This window comes from Hemiscyllium ocellatum, chromosome 12 (assembly GCF_020745735.1).
Source record: "Hemiscyllium ocellatum isolate sHemOce1 chromosome 12, sHemOce1.pat.X.cur, whole genome shotgun sequence".
In the NCBI taxonomy this organism is placed as follows: domain Eukaryota; kingdom Metazoa; phylum Chordata; class Chondrichthyes; order Orectolobiformes; family Hemiscylliidae; genus Hemiscyllium; species Hemiscyllium ocellatum.
In genome coordinates this window covers 75,933,520-75,955,985 of record NC_083412.1, presented here as the reverse complement: position 1 = coordinate 75,955,985, position 22,466 = coordinate 75,933,520, and the positions used below count along the sequence as shown (strand labels likewise).

At 47.1% G+C, this 22,466-nt stretch overlaps 1 protein-coding gene across 1 annotated transcript in view; it reads left to right on the top strand.

Annotated features, from left to right (window-relative positions):
- The window catches only part of LOC132820837 (melanocortin-2 receptor accessory protein 2-like), a 44,106-nt gene extending 40,906 nt beyond the window's left edge, over positions 1–3,200 (top strand). The window contains exon 3 of the mRNA XM_060833180.1: positions 2,846–3,200. Coding sequence (XP_060689163.1) covers positions 2,846–3,071 — 226 coding nt within the window. The 3' untranslated portion in view covers positions 3,072–3,200. The remainder of the gene's footprint in view (positions 1–2,845) is intronic.
- The last annotated feature ends 19,266 nt before the right edge of the window (positions 3,201–22,466 follow it).

Genomic DNA, 22,466 nt, shown 5'->3' with positions numbered 1-22,466 from the left:
ATAAGGTTTGTGAGGCACGACCTGCCCTTCACAAAACCATGCTGGCTATCCCTGATCACGTTATTCCTACCCAGATGTTCATAAATCTTATCCCTTACCATTCTCTCTAAGACTTTGCCCACCACTGAAGTCAGACTCACAAACTGAAGTCAGACTCACAAACTGAAGTCAGACTCACAAACTTGAAAGGGTTCAGAAAAGATTTACAAGGATGTTGCCAGGGTTGGAGGATTTGAGCTATAGGGAGAAGCTGAACAGGTTGGGGCTGTTTTCCCTGGAGCGTGGGAGGCTGAGGAGTGACCTTATAGAGGTTTACAAAATTATGAAGGGCATGGATAGAGGAAATAGACAAAGTCTTTTCCCTGAGGTCGGGAAGTCCAGAACTAGATGGCATAGGTTTAGGGTGAGAGGGGAAAGTTATAAGAGATCTAAGGGGCAACTTGTTCACGCAGAGGGTGGTACGTGTCTGGAATGAGCTTCCAGAGGCAATGGTGGAGGCTGGCACAATTGCAACATTTAAGAGACATTTGGATGGGTATATGAATAGGAAGGGTTTGGAGGGATGTGGGTCGGGTGCTGGCAGGTGGGACTAGATTGGGTTGGGATATCTGCTTGGCATGGACGGGTTAGACCGAAGGGTCTATTTCCATGCTGTACATCTCTATGACTCTATGAGTCTGTGAATGGGAAGATCTTTCCAAATTTAGGTTTTGCTAATTGTTCCTCACCCTGTTTCAAACAACAAGAGCAACAATAACGATATTGCCCTTGTGGCCTAACATGAGACTTTTCACAACACATCATGTCACCTCACATTCATTGTAATTTGACAATGAGCCACACATGGAAATATTAGAGCAGCCAAGCAAAAGCTTCACCAAAGTTTGATCTGCTTTGAGGAATATTTTAAGGAGGACAGGGAAGTAGAAATGTTCAGAAATGTAATTCCAGAGCTTACTTGCCAGGCTATGAAAAGTACAGTGTGGAGAAGGGAGATGGATTTAAAAAAAAATTCAGAGCCCTGAGACCATCCTGATGGGGGATGGATGGGTAAAGGGATTAGGTGTCCATGGTGAAGAGGAGGCAGCTGGAGACCACAAACTGGAAATTCTTAAACTGATATAGAGTGACCGAAAATCTCAGGTGTAAGTGGAACAAGACTCGATAATGGGGAGAAAAATCGAGTCAAAGGAGGAAGAGATAAGTTTCTTGGGGCAGGGACAGGCAGGAACAATGGGTCTGCCCAGGCAGTCTTGCTTGTACGTTTTGTGGAGAAGCTGGAAGTTGGCTTTACAGGGTTGGGGGTCTGTGAGCTTGAAGGAGACCCCCAGCTGAAATGAGATTAGTGACTTATGTGGATACAATAGCCTGGTGTCCGGGGGAGGTAGGAGGACGTGTCCGAGTGTTTGCGAAAGTTTAGTACGCAGGTACAGAAATTAATTAAGAAAGCTAATAGAATGCTATTATTTATTGCAACATGAAATTTAATACAAAACTAGGGACATTATACTTCAATTTTTAATTTATTTTTCATACTCTTCGACAGATGTATCACTAGCTGAGCCAGCATTTAATGCACAGTTTTGGGCCCAATATCTTAGGAAGGATGTACTGGTCTTGGACCATGTTCAGAGGAGGTTCACGAGAATGATCCCAGGAATGAAAAACGTAACAAATGAGGAAAGTTTGAGGACTCTGTCTTTACTCGATGGAGTTTAGAAGGATGAGGGGGATCTAATTGAAACATACAGAATACTGAATGGCCTGGGCAGAGTGGATATTGTGAAGATGTTTCTATTGGTAGGAAAGACTAGGATGTGAGGGCACAGACTTAGAGTAAAGGGAATACCTTTTAGAACAAAGATAAGGCGAAATGTCTTCAGCCAGTAAGTAGTGAATCTATGGAATTCATTGCTACAGAAGGCTGTGGAGGCCAGGTTTTTCAGTACATTTAAGACTGAGATAGATAGGTTCTTGAGTATCAAGGGGATCAAGGGTTACATGGAGAAAGAGGGAGAACGGGGTTGAGAAAATCATCAACTCTGATTGAATGGTGGAGCAGTCTCGATGAGCTGAATGGCCTAATTTCTGCTCCTACGTCTTATGGTACCTGCTCAGCGATAACCTGCTCACTGATGCTCAGTTTGGGTTCTGGCAGAACTTCATTACAGCCTCCTGACCTCATTACAGCCTTCATTCAAACTTAGCAAAAAGCTGAATTCCAGACGTGACTGCCCTTGACATCAAGGCTGTATTTGATAAGATTGGCATCAACTGCAAATGTGTTGCTGGTCAAAGCACAGCAGGTTAGGCAGCATCTCAGGAATAGAGAATTCAACGTTTCGAGCATAAGCCCTTCATCAGGAAGGCATCAAGAAGCCTGAACAAAACTGGAATCAATGGGAATTCCTAGATTTTCTAATATTCCTAGATCTTCCTCCATTCCAATTAACAGTGAATTTCAGGCATGTTTGTGGCCTGATGGGCCTGATTTTATAAAATGTTCATTGAGCACAGGTGATTCACTCAGATCTGGATCCATTTCAGTGTGGAAGTTGGTATCTGAAAGAGTAGTTGTGTCAAATTGCAGCAATGTATTTAAGGGGAAGCTAAATAAATCTGCGAGGGAGAAAGGGATTGAAACATATGCTAATAGGGTTAGAGGTATAATTGTGGAAAGGTACCAATGTGGAGCATAAACATTCAGGGGTGAGTCAGATTAAATGGCCTATTTCCTTAAAATCAACACCATTCTATTGAATATATCTGAGAATATTTCAGTAAACAGAGATTATAATAAACTAGATTTCTACCTAATTCTTGAATATTTGTCCTCCTTCTGTAGAACTGACAACTTACAAAAAAAGTCAAAAAAAAAGGTCAAGAGGAACGATGGTCATCAAGTACAGGGCGAAAATGTGTCCAGCTGTGTCACTTCATCCTTAATGCCTGTAGACACTGGAGCTGTGGCAAGTGTAAATCTCAGCAACGAACAGAACTGCCTCGAAGTTTCTGAAGGTCCACGGTCACTGCTGGATAATATTATCATTTCTACCAGAGTTATTCCATGATCAGTCAATCTAAAACCTGTAATGAAGTTCCAGTTCTCAGGAAGGGGGAAAACCTGTTGGTAACAATATTTCGTATTGCAGTTAAAATAAAAATAATGTTATAAATCATTCCATAAGTGCTAATGGTTCAAGGGGTTTCTTAGAATTCTCAATAGTATATGTTTGTGGGTGGACATTGTACTGTCTGACATGAGTAACAAATGTGCTTATATCAAATTCTTCTGTCAGAATTTTAGCAAAGTTTTAACTTAATTGTCTTTTAACTGAATTGCCTTTAAAATATCAGAATGAGGCAAGTTATATAAATATGCTGATGCATTTGTTGCTAACAGCAGAAATTTCATCCTATTTGTCATAGCACAACATAGTGGATCTGCTTCTAATCCATTTAAAACTCATTAACATGCAGTTGAAGTTGGGCTGACAGTTTCTGCTGTTAAAGCTTGAAGTTTAACAGAAAATATCAGGTTTCAAACAAATCCCACATACTCACACACATATCTCCATTACTTAGCTCTTAACACGAACTGAATCTTATTATTTCATGTGCAATGTGAAAACAAATTTGAATGAGAACTGCTTTTCACTTATATCTTATTTGTACTAATATCAAATTAAAAATTAATTCAAATTCACTGTTCACTATGTTACCAAATACATTAACTGCCAGGACCAAATTTACATTAAAAGCTATGTTTATTTTTTTAAACTGTGGCATCTCATCTCTAAGTCAGAAGTCCAGGAAGTTTGCTGAAGTGTGGATTGGCTGCTGCATCTCCCACATTACAGCAGCATCCACACTTCAGAAAAATACTTAATTGACTTCAGTGCCACATCCTGAGTTTCCGAAGGTGCCACATAAGTGCAAGTCCTTTTTTACTTCCTCAATCTGAGATCCAGACAAGTTAGAAATGTGAGGAGAGTCCAGTGTAAATAGAACAAGGCAACTGTTTCATCCTGACTCTGTTATTTACTCGGGTGCTACTGGATGGCAGCTTTCTCTTTTGAAAAGAATTTTGGTGACGGGTTCATTGAAAAGTGAGGATGAACATAGACCAGCAGCAAACAACTCTCGTTCCTCCAAGACCGTATTAGGGAACTAGAGCGGGAGCTGGATGAACTTCGGATCATTCGGCAGGCAGAGGCTGTGATAGATAAGAGTTACAGGGGAGTAGTTACTCCTGGGCATGAAGAAAGCTGGGTGACTGTTTTTTCCCTCTTCGAACAGTCAGTGGAGGGATCCCCTGTGGTCGTTCCCCTGAAAAACATGTATACCGTTTTGAATACTGTTGAGGGGGATGACTTACCAGGGGCAAGCAGTGGGGCCCAGGTCTCTGGCACAGAAGGGAAAGGAGGAGAGTGTTAGTCAGTGGACTCAATAGAGGCTCAGATAGAAGGTTTGTTGTGAACGAATGAGACTCGCAGTTGGTATATTGCCTCCCAGGTGCCAGGATCAGTGATGACTCTGATCGTATCTTTGGGGTCCTGAAGGCAGAGGGTGACCAACCTCAAGTTGTTGTCCATGTAGGTACCAACGACATTTATAGAGAGAGGGATAGGGATGTAAGGCAGGATTTCAGGGAGCTAAGGTGGAAGCTAAGAGCTAGAACAGACAGAGTTGTTATCTCTGGTTTGTTATCTGTGGTACGTCATGGCGAGGCAAGGAATGGGGAGAGAAATCAGCTGAACGGATAGCTGCAAGGACGGTACAGGAGGGAGGGTTTCAGGTTCTTGGATAATTGGGGCTCATTCTGGGAAGGTGGGACTTATACAAGAAGGATGGTCTTCACTTGAACTAGAGGGGTGGGAAATTTGTTGGTGCTATTCGGGTGGGTTTAAGCCAGCTCGGCAGGGGGATGGAAACCAGAGGTGTAGTTGCGGTACACTGGAGGATGAGGGTAGGAAGAACAGAGACAGGATTTCAGGGTCACAGGAATGTGCTGGCAGACAGTGAAGTGGTTCAAAGTGTGTCTAGTTCAACACCAGAAGTATCCAAAATAAGGTAGGTGAGCTTGCAGCATGAATAGGTGCCTGGGACTTCGATATTGTGGCCATTTCAGAGATATGGATAGAACAAGGTGAGGAATGGATGTTGCAGGTTCCAGAGTTTAGATCTTTCATTAAGAACAGGCAAGGTGGTAAAACAAGGGGAGGCGTGGCCTTGTTAGTCAAGGATTGTATAACGATGGCTGAGAGAACATTTGACGAGGACTCGTCTACTGAGATAGTGTGAGCTGAGAGGAGAGGTCACATTGCTTTGAGTTTTTTTATAGGCCTCCACAGAGTTTCAGGGAGGTGGAAGAGAGGATTAGCAAAATTATTCTGGGTAGGAGTGAAAGGAACAGGGTGGTCATTATGGAGGACTTTAATTTCCCCAACATTGACTGGAAATGCTGTAACTCTAGTACGTCAGATTGATCAGTTTTTGTCCAATGTGTGCAGGAGGGTTTCCTGACACTGTATGTCAAATGGCTGACAAGAGGGGAGGCCACACTGGATCTGGTGCTTGGTAATGAACCAGACCAGGTGTTTGATTTAGTTGTAGGTGAGCACTTTGGAGAGAGTGACCATAATTCAGTTATGTTTAGTTTAGCGATGGAAAGGGATAGGTACATGCCACAGGTCAAGAGTTATTGATGGGGCAAGGGCAATTATAATGTGATTAGGCAAGAATTAGGATGCATAGAATGGGGTAACAAAATGCAGGGGATGGGGACAATGGAAATGTGGAGCTGGTTTAAGGAACAGATATTGCGTGTCCTTGATAGGTATGTCCCTGTCAGGCAGGGAGGAAGTGATAAGGTAAGGGAACTGTGGTTTACAACAGAAATTGCATCTCTTGTTATGAAGAAGAAGGAGGCTAATGTGTTGATGAGACAAGATGGTTCAGATGAGGAGATGGAGAGTTACAGATCAGCTAGGAAGGATTTAAAGAGAGAGTTAAGAAGAGCAAAGAGAGGACACGAGCAGTCTTTAGCAAATAGAATAAAGGAGAACTCTAAAGCTTTCTATAGGTATGTGAGGAATAAAAGAATGATTAGGGTAGGAATAGGGCTAGTCAAAGACAGAAGTGGGAAGTTGAATGTGGACCCAGTGGAGATCGTAGAGGTGCTAAACAAACATTTTTCATCAGTCTTCACTCAGGAAATGGACAATATTGTAGAGGAGAAGAATGAGATGCAAGATTTTAGACTAGAAAGGATAGAGGTTAGTTATGCACAGGTTTTATCAATTCTAGAAAGAGTGAAAGTAGACAAGTCCCCTGGGCCACATGGGATTTATCGGAGGATTCTCTGGGAAGCTAGGGAGGAGATAGCAGAGCCTTTGGTTTTGCTATTTGAGTTATCATTGTCTACAGGATTAGTACCAGAGGACTGGAGGGTTGCAAATGTTGTGCCCTTGTTCAAGAGGGGCAGTAGAGATGACCCAGGTAATTATATACCAGTGATCAAAGTTTGTGCTAAGATTTGTAGCTCGGGTGCTTGTTGTAGTGGTTCTGTTCGCCGAGCTGGAATTATAGACCAGTGAGCCTCACTTCTGTTGTAGGGAAGGTTTTGGAAAGGATTTATAATCATCTAGCAAGCAACAACATGGTTTCGTCAAGGGCAGGTCGTGTCTCACAAACCTAATTGAGTTTTTTTGAGAAGGTGACTGTTAGGACGGGCTACCATCCCCGTGTTCGTTTGAAGGAGAGAAACACTGGATATGATTCAAAATATAAGCTGGTTTAATGAGAGAGAGCCGTACAAAATACAGTGAGATTTGCTGCTCACTGGAGAAAGCGCCTTCTGATCTATTGTTCTCTTTGTCTAGCTTTTTAGCCCCTCGCATCCCAGTGCTACATCCTTATTTGGTAGGATACGGTATACTCTTGTGGGATTGGTCCCAAGCTGATAACATTCTGTTACCTCAGTATGAGCTACGTGCAATCTAACACGGTTCCAATGTCCTGTTATCTCTCACCCTCCCTGGGGCCTCTTTATGCCATCAGCTTTTCAGTCTGTTCTTAGTGTAACATAATGGCTTACTGTTGTCTAGTGAAGCTAACAATTTCCAGACTTGCTAATACTACCTTACGTGAGCACTACCTAACAATAAAGTTTCTTAACACAACCTAACCTTAATAATGCTTCCTAACACTCCCTCCCTTGGCCTCAGCCGAGGCCACACAAAATACAGCAGTTCGCGTGCAGCAGTCAGGACCCGGATGGTCGGTGAGCGCCCCTCCATTGCTCTTTTGCAAGGCCGACCAATTGGCTCAACCCGGCTTGTCTGACTCTAGGGAGACATAGTTATAGGGGAAAGGAGTCCCTAAGCAGCATACAACTACACAAAGCATACCGCGCCGCAAAATCCCTACTCTATGCGCCTCTCCAGTTCGCATACAATCATTAAGGCACGAGAAGCAGTGAAATAATACATAATAGACATAAGCACTTAAAAGTCGTAACATGGGGGTGGGAGGTCCCCCTCCACCTCAAATCTGGTCATGCTCGCTGTCACACAGGGAGCGCCCGCGCATTCCTGCTGCACAGCTTGGTAAGGCGGGGGCGAAGAAAGGTGGTCATCCTTGCCTGTTAGGGCTCGGTCGATAGTCCGTGTCATAAGGGTCCTGTAGCCAGATTAATCCAAGTACTGGGACCACTGACGGCTCGTCTATATCGAACGTAGGCATCAAGTCCCTGGGGCGGTTGCCGGAGGGTGTAATCCCCGGGTGCTCTTGGTGACAAGAAAAGCGGAGCATTCAGGGTTACAAGGACACAACTCCCTTCCCAATTCAGAGGAAGCCAATTGTACAGGGTCTTAGCCCCGCAATACCACCACATGTCCGCTCGACTAACGGTCAACTTGGCAGCCCCATCTTTGGTGAGCTCCCAGCTCCTGTTACAGCTAGATACATCCACCGAACTGACCCTGTATCCCCGGGCAAGTGACCGGGGGTTGGTGAAGCAAGTGAAGTTTACCAATGGGAGGATAACAAAGTCAGGTGGGGTAACGGTTGGCGGGGCCATTGGAAAATACTGTTCCCAGGATCTGCATTTTACTGTGGGGTTGGTCTTGGACATTAACTCAACAGCACAATCCATGTGCCCTTCCTCGAACGGGGTCCTACTCATAATCAGTCCCGGCCTCCCTTTTGCACAGACCCAACAGTTGTCTTGGTCTGCCTGCTGCGAAAACTGGATGATCCGGTCAATCCAGGCGTTCGCCTCCGTGTACCCTGTGGCTAGCGCAAGCCGGCTCCTGGGGCCGGCCAACTTATCAGTTTCAAAAGTTTGGACAACATCAGGTTTGGCTTGTGGGCGGGCCGCATTGGTGTTCCCTAGGTTGATCCTAATATACCCCACTGGGTCCTTCCCGGTGATGGCAACCCCTACAGCCAGACACAGTAATTTGGCCCTTTCTGAGTCATAGTATGGGCTACCATATCGGCTCCGACCATCTCCATACTTGCAGGTTTTGCTGGACCACCCGGCCATATATAGGGGATTAGAGAGTCCGGGCTCGGTCCTGAGGACCAAGGGGTTCTTTCTCCTTTGTGCTGTCACGATCTGACCCCTCCCCAATGAGATCTTCCGTTGCAAATCCCGATACTCTGTTCACTTCGGGGTACTGGTATATGTTTGCCCCCACCACACGTCACCCCAAGCACGGCATGGCCTAACATTAACCCAGGCTTGTGGATAACCCGCACATGCGTCGGAGAGGTGAGGGTGACATGCACAGGGGCACATATACACATCATAACCGTTCCATGCCCCTTCAGCCCCCCCCACCACAGTCTATCACATCACAGAGGTTGAACTGAAAGGTTTGCTTTATTCCGGGGTCCACTTCCAATATTACCTTTGCCCCACATGGATCCTTTGTTACCTGCACGGAGGGTCGTACCGCAAAGCACAGACCCAACCCTATGAGGAGTTGGCCAGTCCACCTTTGTTCATAGATCATCAGCACCACTCTCCGTCCCGTCTCCGGGAGTGCTCTCCGCCAGTGGTAGTCCATTTGGAGATCTGGAACAGTGTGAAAAATGGTGCCATTTATTATCCCCCTCCCTGTCCACCCTAAGGGTGTTGTTGGCCACTTCGGTGACTCGGAATGGCCCTTGCCACCTCTGCTCACTCCAAGAAGTTCTGCCTAGGTGTCGTAGGTAAACTTCTTCTCCTACCGATAGCGGCACCGTTGGTCCGGCCACCCCTTCCCGAGCATCGAGTACCTGTTGCCTGACTAGCTTAACCATCTCATGTAAGACCTGCATGTACTGGGCCATGTCCTGATTCATGAAGTCCCATGTGTCCTCCCACCGGGGTGATAAGCGGGGTCCTGGCATGGGTCTACCGGTCAATATCTCATGAGGGGAAAGGAAAGTGTCCCCGCACTTCTCCTGGCGCATGGACATTAGGGCCAGGGGCAGTGCTTGTACCCAGGTCATGGAGGTCCCCGCTAGGACCTTCGCTATCTTGTCCTTCAGGGTCCTGTTCGCCCGCTCAACTAAGCCTTGGCTTTCTGGACGGTATACACTACCAAACCTATGGACTATGCCCAGCGCCGCCTCCACACGGGCCAAGTGCTCGTTTTTAAAATGGGTGCCATTATCCGTACAGACGAGTCGGGGCACCCCATGTCTGGGGATCAACTCATTGCGCAGCCAATTGGCCACCACATCCCCGTCCTCCTTTTTGGTTGGCATCGCCTCCACCCACCGGGAAAAACGGTCTACAATTACCAAAAGGAATCTGTAGTGTTCTGGCGTGCGCAATTTAGAACCCATGTCAATGAAATCCATGCAGATTTCCTGCCACAGGCCAAGTGGTGTTGGGAAAGTAAGTAATGGGTGGGGGAGGGGTCTACGTGCGTTATGTTCGTTACAAATCTTACACATTGCTCTTAGATTTTCCAATTGTTTCCGTAACTTGGGAGCCCACCAGTGATCCCGTACCGACTGGAGGACTTTCTGGACTCCAACATGTGTTGGTCCATGGAGCTCAGAAAATAGTGTAGGGAGCAGGGAGCGGGGCGCCACAACTTCTCCCCCAGCCGATCTCCATAATCGATGCTGCGACGTCCCAACATGAATCGTCTGGGCCAGCGCCCCGCTGGCCTCCCACTCTCTTTTCTCAGCCGCACTTGCGCATTCCTGTAATTCAATGAGGTGCATTATGGCATCCTCCCGGCTGACTGGACTGCCCACATTGCGCTTCTCCCCATGCGGTGTCCCCTGCCCATCCATTACCCCCTCTCCCGTGGCCTCCCCGGCATCGTCTCCCTGTGTACACGTCCCTGAACGGAGGTTCATTGCCTGAATGACTTCCTTCGCTGCTTCATCAGCCGCAGAATTCCCCCTACCTTCTTCTGTCTCCAGCCCCGAGTGTCCCTGTACCTTGACAACAGCCACCTCTGTTGGAAGGAGGACAGCTCTAAGGAGTCGCCGGAGGCTGGTTTCATGTTTTACTGGTCATCCCGACGTTGTTTGGAGTCCCCGACGTATCCAAGATGTGCCCTCTACATGTACCGCGCCCCAGGCATAGCTAGAGTCTGTGTATATGTTTACTCTCATCCCGCTACTCAGCTCAAGTGCTCTTGTTAGACCTGCGATCTCCGCCAATTGGGCAGAGGCTGGCTGACATAACTCCTTAGCCTCTAGTGTTACATACCCACCTCCTTCAGACTTTACCACAGCATAGGAAGCCTGAACACAGCCATCAGGTCCACGGCAACTGCTACTGTCCGTGTAGAGTGACCAGTCCGGGTCGGGGAGCAGTTCTGTGTGGAGGTCCTTCCTCAGCCTTTTTTCCTCTGCTACTCTTGCTACACAATCATGGGGCGGGAGTGTACCACCGTTCACCCCCGCTACCATGTTTCGGCCCTCCCCTTTGGTTGGGCGGAAGGACACGTGAGGGGCCAAAAGGGTGGGCTCAAGCTTCATCTGGCGATTGGTAGAGAAGCTGAAGGAGTTCGAGGCCAGGAAAGCACTCACGCTGTGATCAGTGTGGATTGACAGAGGGTGGCACAGCACTAAGTGCGCAGTGTTTTTCACTGCTTTAGCGACTGCCGCGGCGAAACGGGCACACCCGGGGAAACCCTTTTCAACGGGATCCAATTTACAACTATGGTAACAAAGGACTTTCCTGACACCCCTGTCCTTCTGGTAGAGGACGGCATTACTCACTCCGTCCTTTTCCACCACATCCAGATGAAAGTCCTTGCCATAATCAGGGTGTGCCAATGATGCGGCTGCACCCAACGCCTGCTTCACTTCCCTAAAGGCTCTTTCCCTATCCATAGACCACCTGAGAGTGCTCTTTAATTTCTTCGCTCCTACCTCTGTTATCATATCCCTAAGGGGTCCAGTAAGTCCGACATAGTCAGGGATGTATGTACAGGAGTACCCGCAGAGGCCGAGAAAAGCCATCATGTCCTGCACGGTAACCGGGGTGCCATAGGAGAGAATGGCCTCCCGATGAGTATGGGATAGTGTCGTCCCACCCCTCCCTACTATTCTTCCCATAAACGTGACTGATTTTCGTGCTATTTGGCACTTTTCCTTTTTTACCTTGAACCCTGCACGTAGCAACACTTCCAGGAGGTCCCGTACCGCCTGGAGGTTCTGGCTGTCTGTTGTGCTGGCCACCAAGAGGTCATCTACATACTGCACAATAACCGTGGCCTGGGGAAGGCAGACTGATTTTAAGATGGGGAGGAGGGCAGCGCTGAACAGTCCAGGCGAGTCCTTATAACCTTGGGGCAAACGGTTATAGGTATATCTCTCTCCTTCATAAGTGAACGCAAACCATGGCTGACAGTCTGGGTGGAGGGGTAGACAGAAAAATGCGTTGGCCAGGTCTATCACAGAGTAATATTGCAAATCTGGGCTCAAGGCCTGGAGGGCCACATACAGGTCCGGCACTTTTAGGTTAAGGGTTTCGGTGGCTTCATTAATCCTGCGCAAGTCGTGGACCATGCGCCACCCTTTCCCCAGTCCTTTGGGAACTGGGAGAATGGGAGTGTTCCACCCTCCCCCTTTTATCTTCTTCAAAACCCTCACCTCAACTAGCCCTTTCATTGTCGGTCGTATGCCCTCAATCTGTTCTGTTGAAAGGGGGTATTGTGGTACCCAAATGCAGCTGTCAATACTGCCTTTCAGGAATAGTTGGACCACCCCACTCAGTTTCCCTGTGTCAAAAGGGTGTGTCGTCCAGAGTGCAGAGTTAACCCCCCTCAGTAGGGCGGCCGCATCATCGTGGTCTTTCGTGTCCAGTAAGAATGTCCTCTCTAGCTCCAGCTTCTCATACTTGGCGACCTCCCTCACCATGATGGGCTTTTTCTGAAAACGCCCATGTGAAGACACTTCAGTCCCATCACTATCACCAACAGGGATGTATGTACCCTGCAAGGCCTGCTTGACCATAGGTCCCAGGTTACGAGCTTCGCAGCCTGGGGCAACAGCCAAGGTGATGTGAGGGACTACCTTCTCCCCGAGGCGGAACCACTCTCCCTGATCCTCATCTAAGCGGACAATTCCTGCAATACCCTCTTCACCCGCTACTAGCCCCACAACCTTAATGACAGTAGTTGTACCATTCACATGGGCCATGAATCGGTCATTGTAAACCTGGTCCTGTACTGAGACGTAGTTGAGGGTAACATGCCAGGGGTCCCGAGGGGGTTGGTAGGTCAGCGAGTCAGGGACCTTGGGGAGCCACTCTGTGAATTCTGCTTTTAACCCCTGGTTCGGGAGTGCGTACAGCAACCGAAGCCAGTAGACGTCAATTTCTTGTGTTCCCGACACTGTCTGGACGGGGTTGAACACAAATTGCGCCCCCGTGGGGGGATTCTCTCCTGGCCAGAGCAGGCAGAGGCCCTCCTCGGAACAATGTATGCGTGCCCCAAGGCGAGTGAGGGCATCCATGGCTAGTAGGTTGACCGGACAACGTGGGGCGTAAAGTAAAGGGATTGTGGTGACCTGGTCTCCGATTGAAATCGTTACAGGTTTCGTGTAAACTTGCCTCTCAATTTTCCCTGAGAAGCCCACAGTGTCCAAAGTTTTATCAGACAAGGCAAGGTTCCTAGGCAGTCGAGAAATGGTTGACGCGAACGCCCCAGTGTCCGCCATGAACGGGTGCTCCTCACCACACAGGCGCACCCGAACCATGGGGGGCAAATGTGACGGTGTAACCTTGACTGCCTGGAGACTGTGGGACTTCCCCGGGCCCCGTCAATATTGGGGGAAGAACCCCCCTTCATATACCTCCTCAGTTTCCAGAGGAGGCACATCCACGACTCCCTGCATGGAGTCCGATACCATTTTCCATCCCCCTTTTTCTCCCCTCGCGCCCTGGGGCTCTCTTCTGCCTACCAGTTCCCTACCCCGCGGGCCCTCACTAAGATTTCCCGCTATCCTCGCTCCCCCACGACCAGCTCTGCCCACAGGATGTCCCAGCCCGTCTATATCCCCCTGTCTAGGCCCCACCGGGCACTCCCTAGAAAAATGTCCGACATTCCCGCAGTTCCAACACGCAAGTGGGCGGTATCGTCCCGGAACATGGTAAGGTCTGGGATAGCCCGGTATATTGTTATGGGGACTTTCCTGACTCGGGGTGGTTGCGTACATCTGGGGCACAGCTTTGGCTGCCACCAGGTCCTGCGCTGTGGTCTTTGCAGCCACTTGTTCAATGACCTTTCCTAGCTGTTCTATCACCTGCGTAGACAGTTTGGAGGACTGAGTCTCCATTTTCGTCTTCTCAGACGATCGATAACGTCTTATGTGGTGGGCCAGTTGTTTAGTCCACTGGTCGGATGGTAAGGTGTCCCAAGTCTGTAACATGGTCTTGGATCTTCCCTCTTAGAGGTGACGGCAAGCCGTTGAGCACCCCTCTCCGAAAGTGAGCTGTGGCTAGTGGGGAACTATCCGGTCTCTCACCCGTGCCCTCTTCCCATAGGTCCCAGGCACGTTTTATGTATTCATGAGTGTCCTCATTATCCTTAAGGTCTAGGCTAGCTAGCGCATCTAGTGAGAATCTCATGGGAAAGGTTTCCCTAAGAGAGTCATAGATTTTGTTCCTATACCAGTCAAAAGGGGTCGTCTCACACTTTTCGCCGCACTTGGCAGCCTTCTGAGCCCTCGTCAGAGCTCCCGATGCTCTGATTCAGACCATGATAGTTCGAAAGTCTGCTAGTGCTAATTTTTCGTGACAGGTCTCTAGTTCAAACACCTTTATCCATGCGGAGGCACCATTCTCTATCAGGGGAAGCTTCTTCACCAGTGCCTCTAGGTCTGTCCTGGACCATGAGACATATTTGCTATTCCCCTGGCTGGTGGCAAGCAGGGGCATGGATGGCTGAATTCCTTCATAACTCCCCATGTGCTCAATCTCTGGTTTAATTGCCATATCATGACCTCCCCTGTTTGCCGAGGAAGTGAGTGTAGCCTTCATATTTCTGCCTACAACTACTAGAGTATCCTCGTCATCGCTGTCCGATGTAGGCCCCGTAGGTACCGCCCCGGGGTCCGGGTCGTTACAGAGAGTCAGTCCCTCGTGCCTTCCCCCTATCTTATCCGGCAAGGAATCCCGTGTAGTACCACTACAGAGTGAGTCCATCTCCACATGTACATCCCCCTCTGTGTTAGTCCTGCCGTTTGTCAATTTTCCCCTCAGGGCAGTAATATCCTCATCCAGATGTCTCCTCCACAAGTCGTGCACTTGTGTCTGTAACGCGTCAATCTGCTCCCTATGGATATTGAGCTGGCCCGTTACAATCTCCCTAACGGGGTCCTTTATTTCAACCTTCCCCCCAACCACCTCAACTACCGGGGCCTGTACCGTTGAGTGTTCTCTGGCCTCCCCGGGGGCCGTAGGCGCTGTCCTAAATGGCGGGGGTGGTGGTGGCCCCCCCAGTGGTAATGGCTCCCTCCCAATACCTCCGCGGCACGCAGTGGTATCCTCGTACGGGGACGACAAAAGGAAATGGGACGGGGTGTGGTCCAGTTCCCACCCCGAACGATCTGTTCCTTCCCCATCTGTAGTTGGGTGATTAGGCTTAGGGATCTTATTCCCGAACCGAGTGAGAAACTCTTTGAAATACACCTCATCGTTCGCAGTCTTCCTCACTGCCTTGCCCTTCCGAAATAGTCTTTTCTGCGCTGTCCTCCTGTCGGCGGCCACACTATCGGCTACCCTGGTCCTCAAGATCTCCAGCTCGGGCCCTGTCAAAAACTCCCTGTCATCCTCCGGGAACCACCCCTTTAACCTCCACTCAATAATTGATTTCTGTAGGGCCGATAACTTATTTTTTACCTCCTTTGCTGTATTATTCTGCTCGATAAGGGTCTTAATGGACTTTATAACTTCGACCGTCTTGGGACTCTCTGCGGACAAGACCGGGGCGACCGGCACCGGTGTAGGCGGCTCAAACTCAGCCTCAGGCGGGAAAGAGAGGGACGCGGCTAATCCGGTTAGGACCGTACAGTCCTGAGCCGGGTGGGCAATTCCCACAAGGCTCACCGAGGACAGCGAGGGTCCCGCATGGCCAGGAGTATCAGGGACAACATTCTTATCCTCCCACTGTTCCCTCTCCCAGAGTGGATGAAAAGTGACGAGGAAGAAGGTTTTCCACGTCAGGGACCCACATTTTTTCCCTTTCCACTCTGTGGGTGGGTTCCCCAATTTTACTCTCTGCTTGGTTGTACTCCTGGGATACTCACACAAGGAGTCCAGGGTTTTGATCATTACCGAGGGGTCAGTGAGAGTCTCACTAAGTCTCTCTAGTATTTCGGACCTCTGGTTCGGGGCTTGATCGAGTGTCTGAAGGACATTATTCCTCCCTAGTGTCACACAATCTAGCAGTAGTTGTTTAGTGAGGGTCGAATTGGTGGACAAACTCAGGCGCCACCACGGAACTCCGGGGTGCCGAGTACGCAGACCCACTAGTTTGGCCTGTCCGTAATTAAATAATTCCATTATATCGTGGGACCGACCAACCACTGAAATACAGCTCAAAAAAACGGGTTTCCACTCCCTAATATTGCCCCAGCGGCTGAGTTAATTTAAACCTGCACAACGGCAATACTCAGCTCCCGGTAAAATCTGTCCCGGTAAAAACTACCTTCAGGTCAGGGGAAGCATACGCTTAGCCCAATCACTTTAAACAACAGCCCTGGAACTCAAACTCTAGAAACAAAACCAAGAAATTCGATCACAAAACAAACAGCTGCATCTATATCAGATCACGAAGGGTTAAAGCTCTTGCAGGCTGTACTCCCGAAATGTTCGCTTCAAACGTGCCGCCCTGCTCTCTCTATCTATCTCTCTTACAGACACTGTCTGCTAGTGCTCAGCAGCATTCGCATTCTCTCTCCTTGGGATATGACACACAGTTTTTAATTCCACAGACCCACTCAGAATTTTGTTTTTATATATCAGTTATATCAATATCAGTTACCGACTAGTCTGCTCTATCTCCACTGAATCTCAATAAAATCTCCAACCTGAAAAAAAAAGTCATGTTAAGCACTCATAAAAGATCACATTCAAAAGCACTCCAGGGACTCAAGTTCTAGGTGATAACGTTCAAACATTCATTCACTAACAAGCAGGTGAATTTAAGCCAGAACACAAAGTGTTAAACTGCTTGTTAGCTGAGAATGCCTTCAGCCTCTTTCACACAGACACACTGCCGGCGCATCAGCATTCACTCTCTCTCTCTCTCTAGGGCAACAATGCAAACTTCTCTCACAGACTTCCACACACAAACTCTTCTTCTCCCACAAACTTTTACAAACACAAAAATACTTATAGATACATACAGACGTTTACACACCCAGAGACTCTATCTTTCTCATAGACAAAGTCCCTCTCACACACACACACACAGTCGCTCTGTCCGTAACTCTGTGTCTGTCTCTGTCCCCGGTCCTCTGTCTTTTGTCTCTCTCTCCACCACGGCACTCCTGGGTGTCGGGCGCACGAATGTACCACCTCGACTCCTGACAAAGCCAGTCCCGATCAGCGCTGTCCTCTGGTCAAGGGAAGTATATATTTTACTCCCCAGTCATTAGTGCAGGAGGGAAGCCTACGCTTTACCCGACATCGTCTTGCGCGGAGGGAAGCTTAAGCTTTACCCGTAACAATACTTTCAGCGCCCACCTAGAGCACTTTTTCTCTTTAAAACACTACCCACCTCTAGGACTTCTAATGCCCACCTAGAGGACTTTTTTTCTTTAAAACACTACCCACCTCTAGGACTTTCTAATGCCCACCTAGAGGACTTTTTTTCTTTAAAACACTACCCACCTCTAGGACTTTCAGTGCCCACCTAGAGGACTTTTTCTCTTCAAAACAATAATACTCACCACCCCTAGGACTTTCAGAAACCGCGCGGCCGGGATGACCCTTCACCTAGGGGACTTTTCTTCATAAATAAAAGGTCCGACTCTCTCTCGGGCTGCCAAGCCCACAATTTCGGTTGGCAAAGAGTTGTGAGACGCCGAGCAAATAAGAATTTAGCGTATTCAAATCCCTACTGGAGATCTTTTTTGAAAAAGGCGCCTCCGAGCCTGATTAGAAGTGGCCGGCCATTCGGCGACCTCTCAATCCCTGCCAACAGGCGTGTCTCCACTCCCTCCACACGTTCGGGGTCACCAAATCTGTTAGGACGGGCTACCGTCCCCGTGTTCGTTTGAAGGAGAGAAACACTGGATCTGATTCAAAATATAAGCTGGTTTAATGAGAGAGAGCCATACAAAATACAGTGAGATTTGCTGCTCACTGGAGAAAGCGCCTTCTGATCTATTGTTCTCTTTGTCTAGCTTTTTAGCCCCTCGCATCCCAGTGCTACATCCTTATTTGGTAGGATACGGTATACTCTTGTGGGATTGGTCCCAAGCTGATAACATTCTGTTACCTCAGTATGAGCTACGTACAATCTAACACGGTTCCAATGTCCTGTTATCTGTTCACCCTCCCTGGGGCCTCTTTATGCCATCAGCTTTTCAGTCTGTTCTTAGTGTAACATAATGGCTTACTGTTGTCTAGTGAAGCTAACAATTTCCAGACTTGCTAATACTACCTTACGTGAGCACTACCTAACAATAAAGTTTCTTAACACAACCTAACCTTAATAATGCTTCCTAACAGTGACCAAGCATGTAGGTGAGGGTAGGGCAGTTGATGTGGTATACATGGACTTCAGTAAAGCCTTTGATAAAGTTCCACATGGTAGGCTGTTGGAGAAAATGCAGAGGCATGGGATTGACAATGATTTAGCAGTTTGGATTAGAAATTGGCTTTCTGAAAGAAGGCAGCGAGTGGTGGTAGTTGGAAAATATTCAGCCTGGAGTCCGGTTACTAGTGGTGTGCCACAAGGATCTGTTTTGGGACCACTGCTGTTTGTCATTTTTATAAATGACTTAGACGCAGGCATTGGTGGATGGATTAGTAAATTTGCAGATGATACTAAAGTCGGTGGTGTAGTGGGCAGTTTGGAAGAATGTTACAGGTTGTTGGATAAACTGCAGAATTGGGCTGAGTGTGGCAAATGGAGTTCAATGCAGCTAAATGATTCACTTTGGGAAGAATAACAGGAAGGCAGACTACTGGGTCAATGGAAAGATTCTTGTTAGTGTGGATGTGCAGAGGGATCTTGGAGTCCATGTACATAGATCCCTGAAAGTTGCCACCCAGGTTGATAGTGCTGTTAAGAAGGCATACGGTGTGTTCGGTTTCATTGGTAGAGGGATTGAGTTCCGGAGCCGCAATATCATGCTGCAACTATACAAAATGCTAGTGCGGCCACACTTGGAATGTTGTGTACAGTTCTAGTCCCCATATTTCGGGAAGGATGTGGAAACACTGGAAAAGGTGCAGAGGAGATTTACCAGGATGTTGCCTGGTCTGCAGGGAAGGTCTTATGAGGAAAGGCTGAGACTTGGGTCTGTTCTCATTGGCAAGAAGAAGGCTAAGAGGGGAATTGATAGACACATACAAGATGATAGGGTACACAGTGAAAGTCTTTTTCCTAGGATGATGACATCAGCTTGTACGAGGGGGCATAGCTACAAATTGAGGGGTAATATATTTAAGGCAGAAATCAAGAGGTAGGTTCTTTACTCAGAGAGTGGTAAGGGCGTGGAATGCCCTACCTGCTAATATAGTTAACTCAGCCACATTAGGGAGATTTAAACAATCCTTGGATAAGCACATGGATGATTTTTGAATAGTGTAGGGGGACGAGCTGAGAATAGCGCACAGGTTGGCGCAACACAAGGGCCGAAGGGCCTGTTCTGTGCTATATTGTTCTATGTTCTATAACAGCTACGAACAGCGAGTTGCTAATGAACAACTAAAAAGGATTCCAAAAGTCGTCAATGGGTACAAAAGTAGTGACAAGGAGTGGTGAGGGGAGGAGAGAAAGCAATAAGGGTCTAAAAAGGATCTGCGTGGAGGTCTAAATGATGGCTTTGCATCAATCTTTGTTAAAAAAGCCAATGCTGAAAAGTCATGGTGAAAGAAGAGGTAGTTCAAATATTAGGTAAGCTAAACATTGATAAAGAAGACGTGCTAACTGTATGTAAAGTTGATATCTTACCAGAACAGATGGGATGCATCCAAGGATGTGGAGGAAGTAAGGAAGGAAATTTGCAGAGGCATAGTCCATAAGTGTTCCAAGTCACCCTGGATATGGAGGTGGTGCCTTAGGAATAGACTTTTGGAAATTAATAATAATCCATCATTTTTGGGACTGGAGGAAGTTATACATGAAATTTCCCAGGGAATGGTATTAGAACCACTGCTTTTATTAATTTACTTAAATGACATACTTTTGTGTCTTTTGGCACAACTTCCAACTTTGCTGTGATACTAAATTTGGGAACATTGTGAGGCAGCTCGTGATAGATTTTAAGAGTGGAATGGCCAGGTACAGGACAGATAAAAGTCATTTGCAGTGGATGTGAAGCGACAAGTTATAAATTGTGGTAGAAGGAATAAAGACAGGCAATAGAATATGAAGAGTGTAATTCTAATGGGGTTTCTGGAGCACATATCGAGAATAATATGTGCTGAAATTGTTAGAAGTGGAAGAACAGATCAGGGAAAGCAAGTAAAATGGCTTACAGTGTCCTCGACTATGGCGTGGAGTATGAAAGCAAAATACATATAATGAATCTTCTGAAAGCAATGGGTGGCTTCCACTAGACAGATCTCAACTGCTGAGTCCAATTCTGGGTACCATATTTGAGGAAGGATGAGAAGGTCTTCAGAAGTGGCACTGAAAGAATTGTAGATTGATTCCAGACATTAGGGACTTTAGTTACGTAGACAGAATGGAGTTGAGTCTGATCTAAGAGAACAGAAGATTGAAAGGAGAGTTAATAGTTGTTCATAGTCATGTTGGAACCATGCAAAGATAGACTGAGAAATTGGTCCCATTAACAGAATGGTGAGGAAACATAAGGCGAATGGCATGGTGATATGTGAAAAATAATTTTTACACAGTTACTGTTCTAATTTCAAATGTATTATGTGAAAGTAGTCGACACAGGTTCAATTGTGACTTTTGAAAGGGATTTTGATAAGCCCCTGAAAGCGGAAAAAAATTTGCAGTGCTGCAAGGAAAGGACAGGGAGTGGGATGAGTGGAACCAGCCAATATTGAGCCAAATGACCCTCTACCTTGCTGTGGCCACTCTTTGATTCTGAAAATCACATTTCAGCAACTCGAGACTTTGTGAAGGACAATATTTTAAGGCATAATCTCATAGCATTTTATAGTATTGTGTCCAGTGATTTCAATGGAGTTGGTTTGAAAATAGCAATTATGAATGGCAATAATTATTACCCCAGCCGGTGAAGCCCACATGCCATGAATGGGAGAAATTCTTTTGGAATTCAATCTAGTATTCCAATCCCATACTCTAGTTTCCACCATCTGGAGGAGTGGGAGGGGTCATGCTTAAACCCAATTCTTCTGGCTCAGATAAGAAAATCACCTCTGATCTAATAACTAGCCTTTTTGCAAGTAATTTATTAAGTGTCAGCCTAATATTTGGATATAATGTTATAATCTCTAACTGCCTGGACCATTTGAAGTTGGGTTAGAACCCCCCCGCTACCTTCTAACTCCAAGGCAGGAATGGTACAACTAACCCAGAGGTTTTTAATTAGATCAACTGCAGTGTGGAAACAAGCCATTTAGCCCAACAAGTCCACATTGGCCATCCAAAGAGTAACCCACCCAAACCCATTCATCTACATTTAACCCTGACTAGGGCATCTTAACACTGTGTGCAATTTAGCGTGACCAATTCACCTAATCACACATCTTTGGAATGTGGTAGGAAATCGGACCACCCGTAGGAAACCCACGCAGATATGGGGAGAAGGTGCAAACTCCACACAGACGATGGCCCCAGCTGGGAATTGAACCCGGGTCCCTGGCGCTGTGAGACAGCAGTGCTAACCACTGAACCACCGTGATACCCTGAGGTGCACTCAGAAAATACAGAAATAATTTAATGGGACTGTTCATGTGTATGCTGCAACAGATAAATTAGGAGCAAAATTAGGGCATTTGGCCTCTTGAACCAGTTCCACCAAACAATTGGGTCATGACTGATCTCTTTGTGTATTGAAGTCCACATTCCCACTTATCCTGATAAGCTTTGATTCCCTTGCCTAATCAGAATATATCTCTTGCCACCTTAAAATTATCAAAATACCCCACCTCCCCCTCCTTCTTGGGTGACCAGTTCAAACATTGCACATTCCTGAGAGAAAGAATATCTCCTCAGCTTTCCCCGAAAAGAAAGACCTCTATTTTTTAAACAGTGCCCCTCATCACAAAACAGGAAACATCCTTACAACTTCCACACTGTCAATACCACTCAGGATCCTATGAACTCCTCTCCTTTTTGTAGTTTACATAATTGTTTTGGATGCGAGCATAAGAGGTACAGTTAGTAAGTTTGCAGATGACAGCAAAATTGGAGGTGTAGTGGACAGCGAAGAGGGTTACCTCAGATTACAACAGGATCTTGACCAGATGGGCTGAGAAGTGGCAGATGGAGTTTAATTCAGATAAATGTGAGGTGCTGCATTTTGGGAAAGCAAAGCTTAGCAGGGCTTATGCACTTAATGCTAATGTCCTAGGGAGTGTTACTGAACAAAGAGACCTTGGAGTGCAGGTTCATAGCTCCTTGAAAGTGGAGTCGCAGGTAGATAGGATAGTGAAAAAGGAGTTTGGTATGCTTTCTTTTGTTGGTCAGAGTATTGAGTACAGGAGTTGGGAGGTCATGTTCCGGCTGTACAGGACATTGGTTAGGCCGTTGTTGGAATACTGCATGCAATTCTGGTCTCCTTCCTATTGGAAAGATGTTGTGAAATGTTGCCAGGATTGGAGG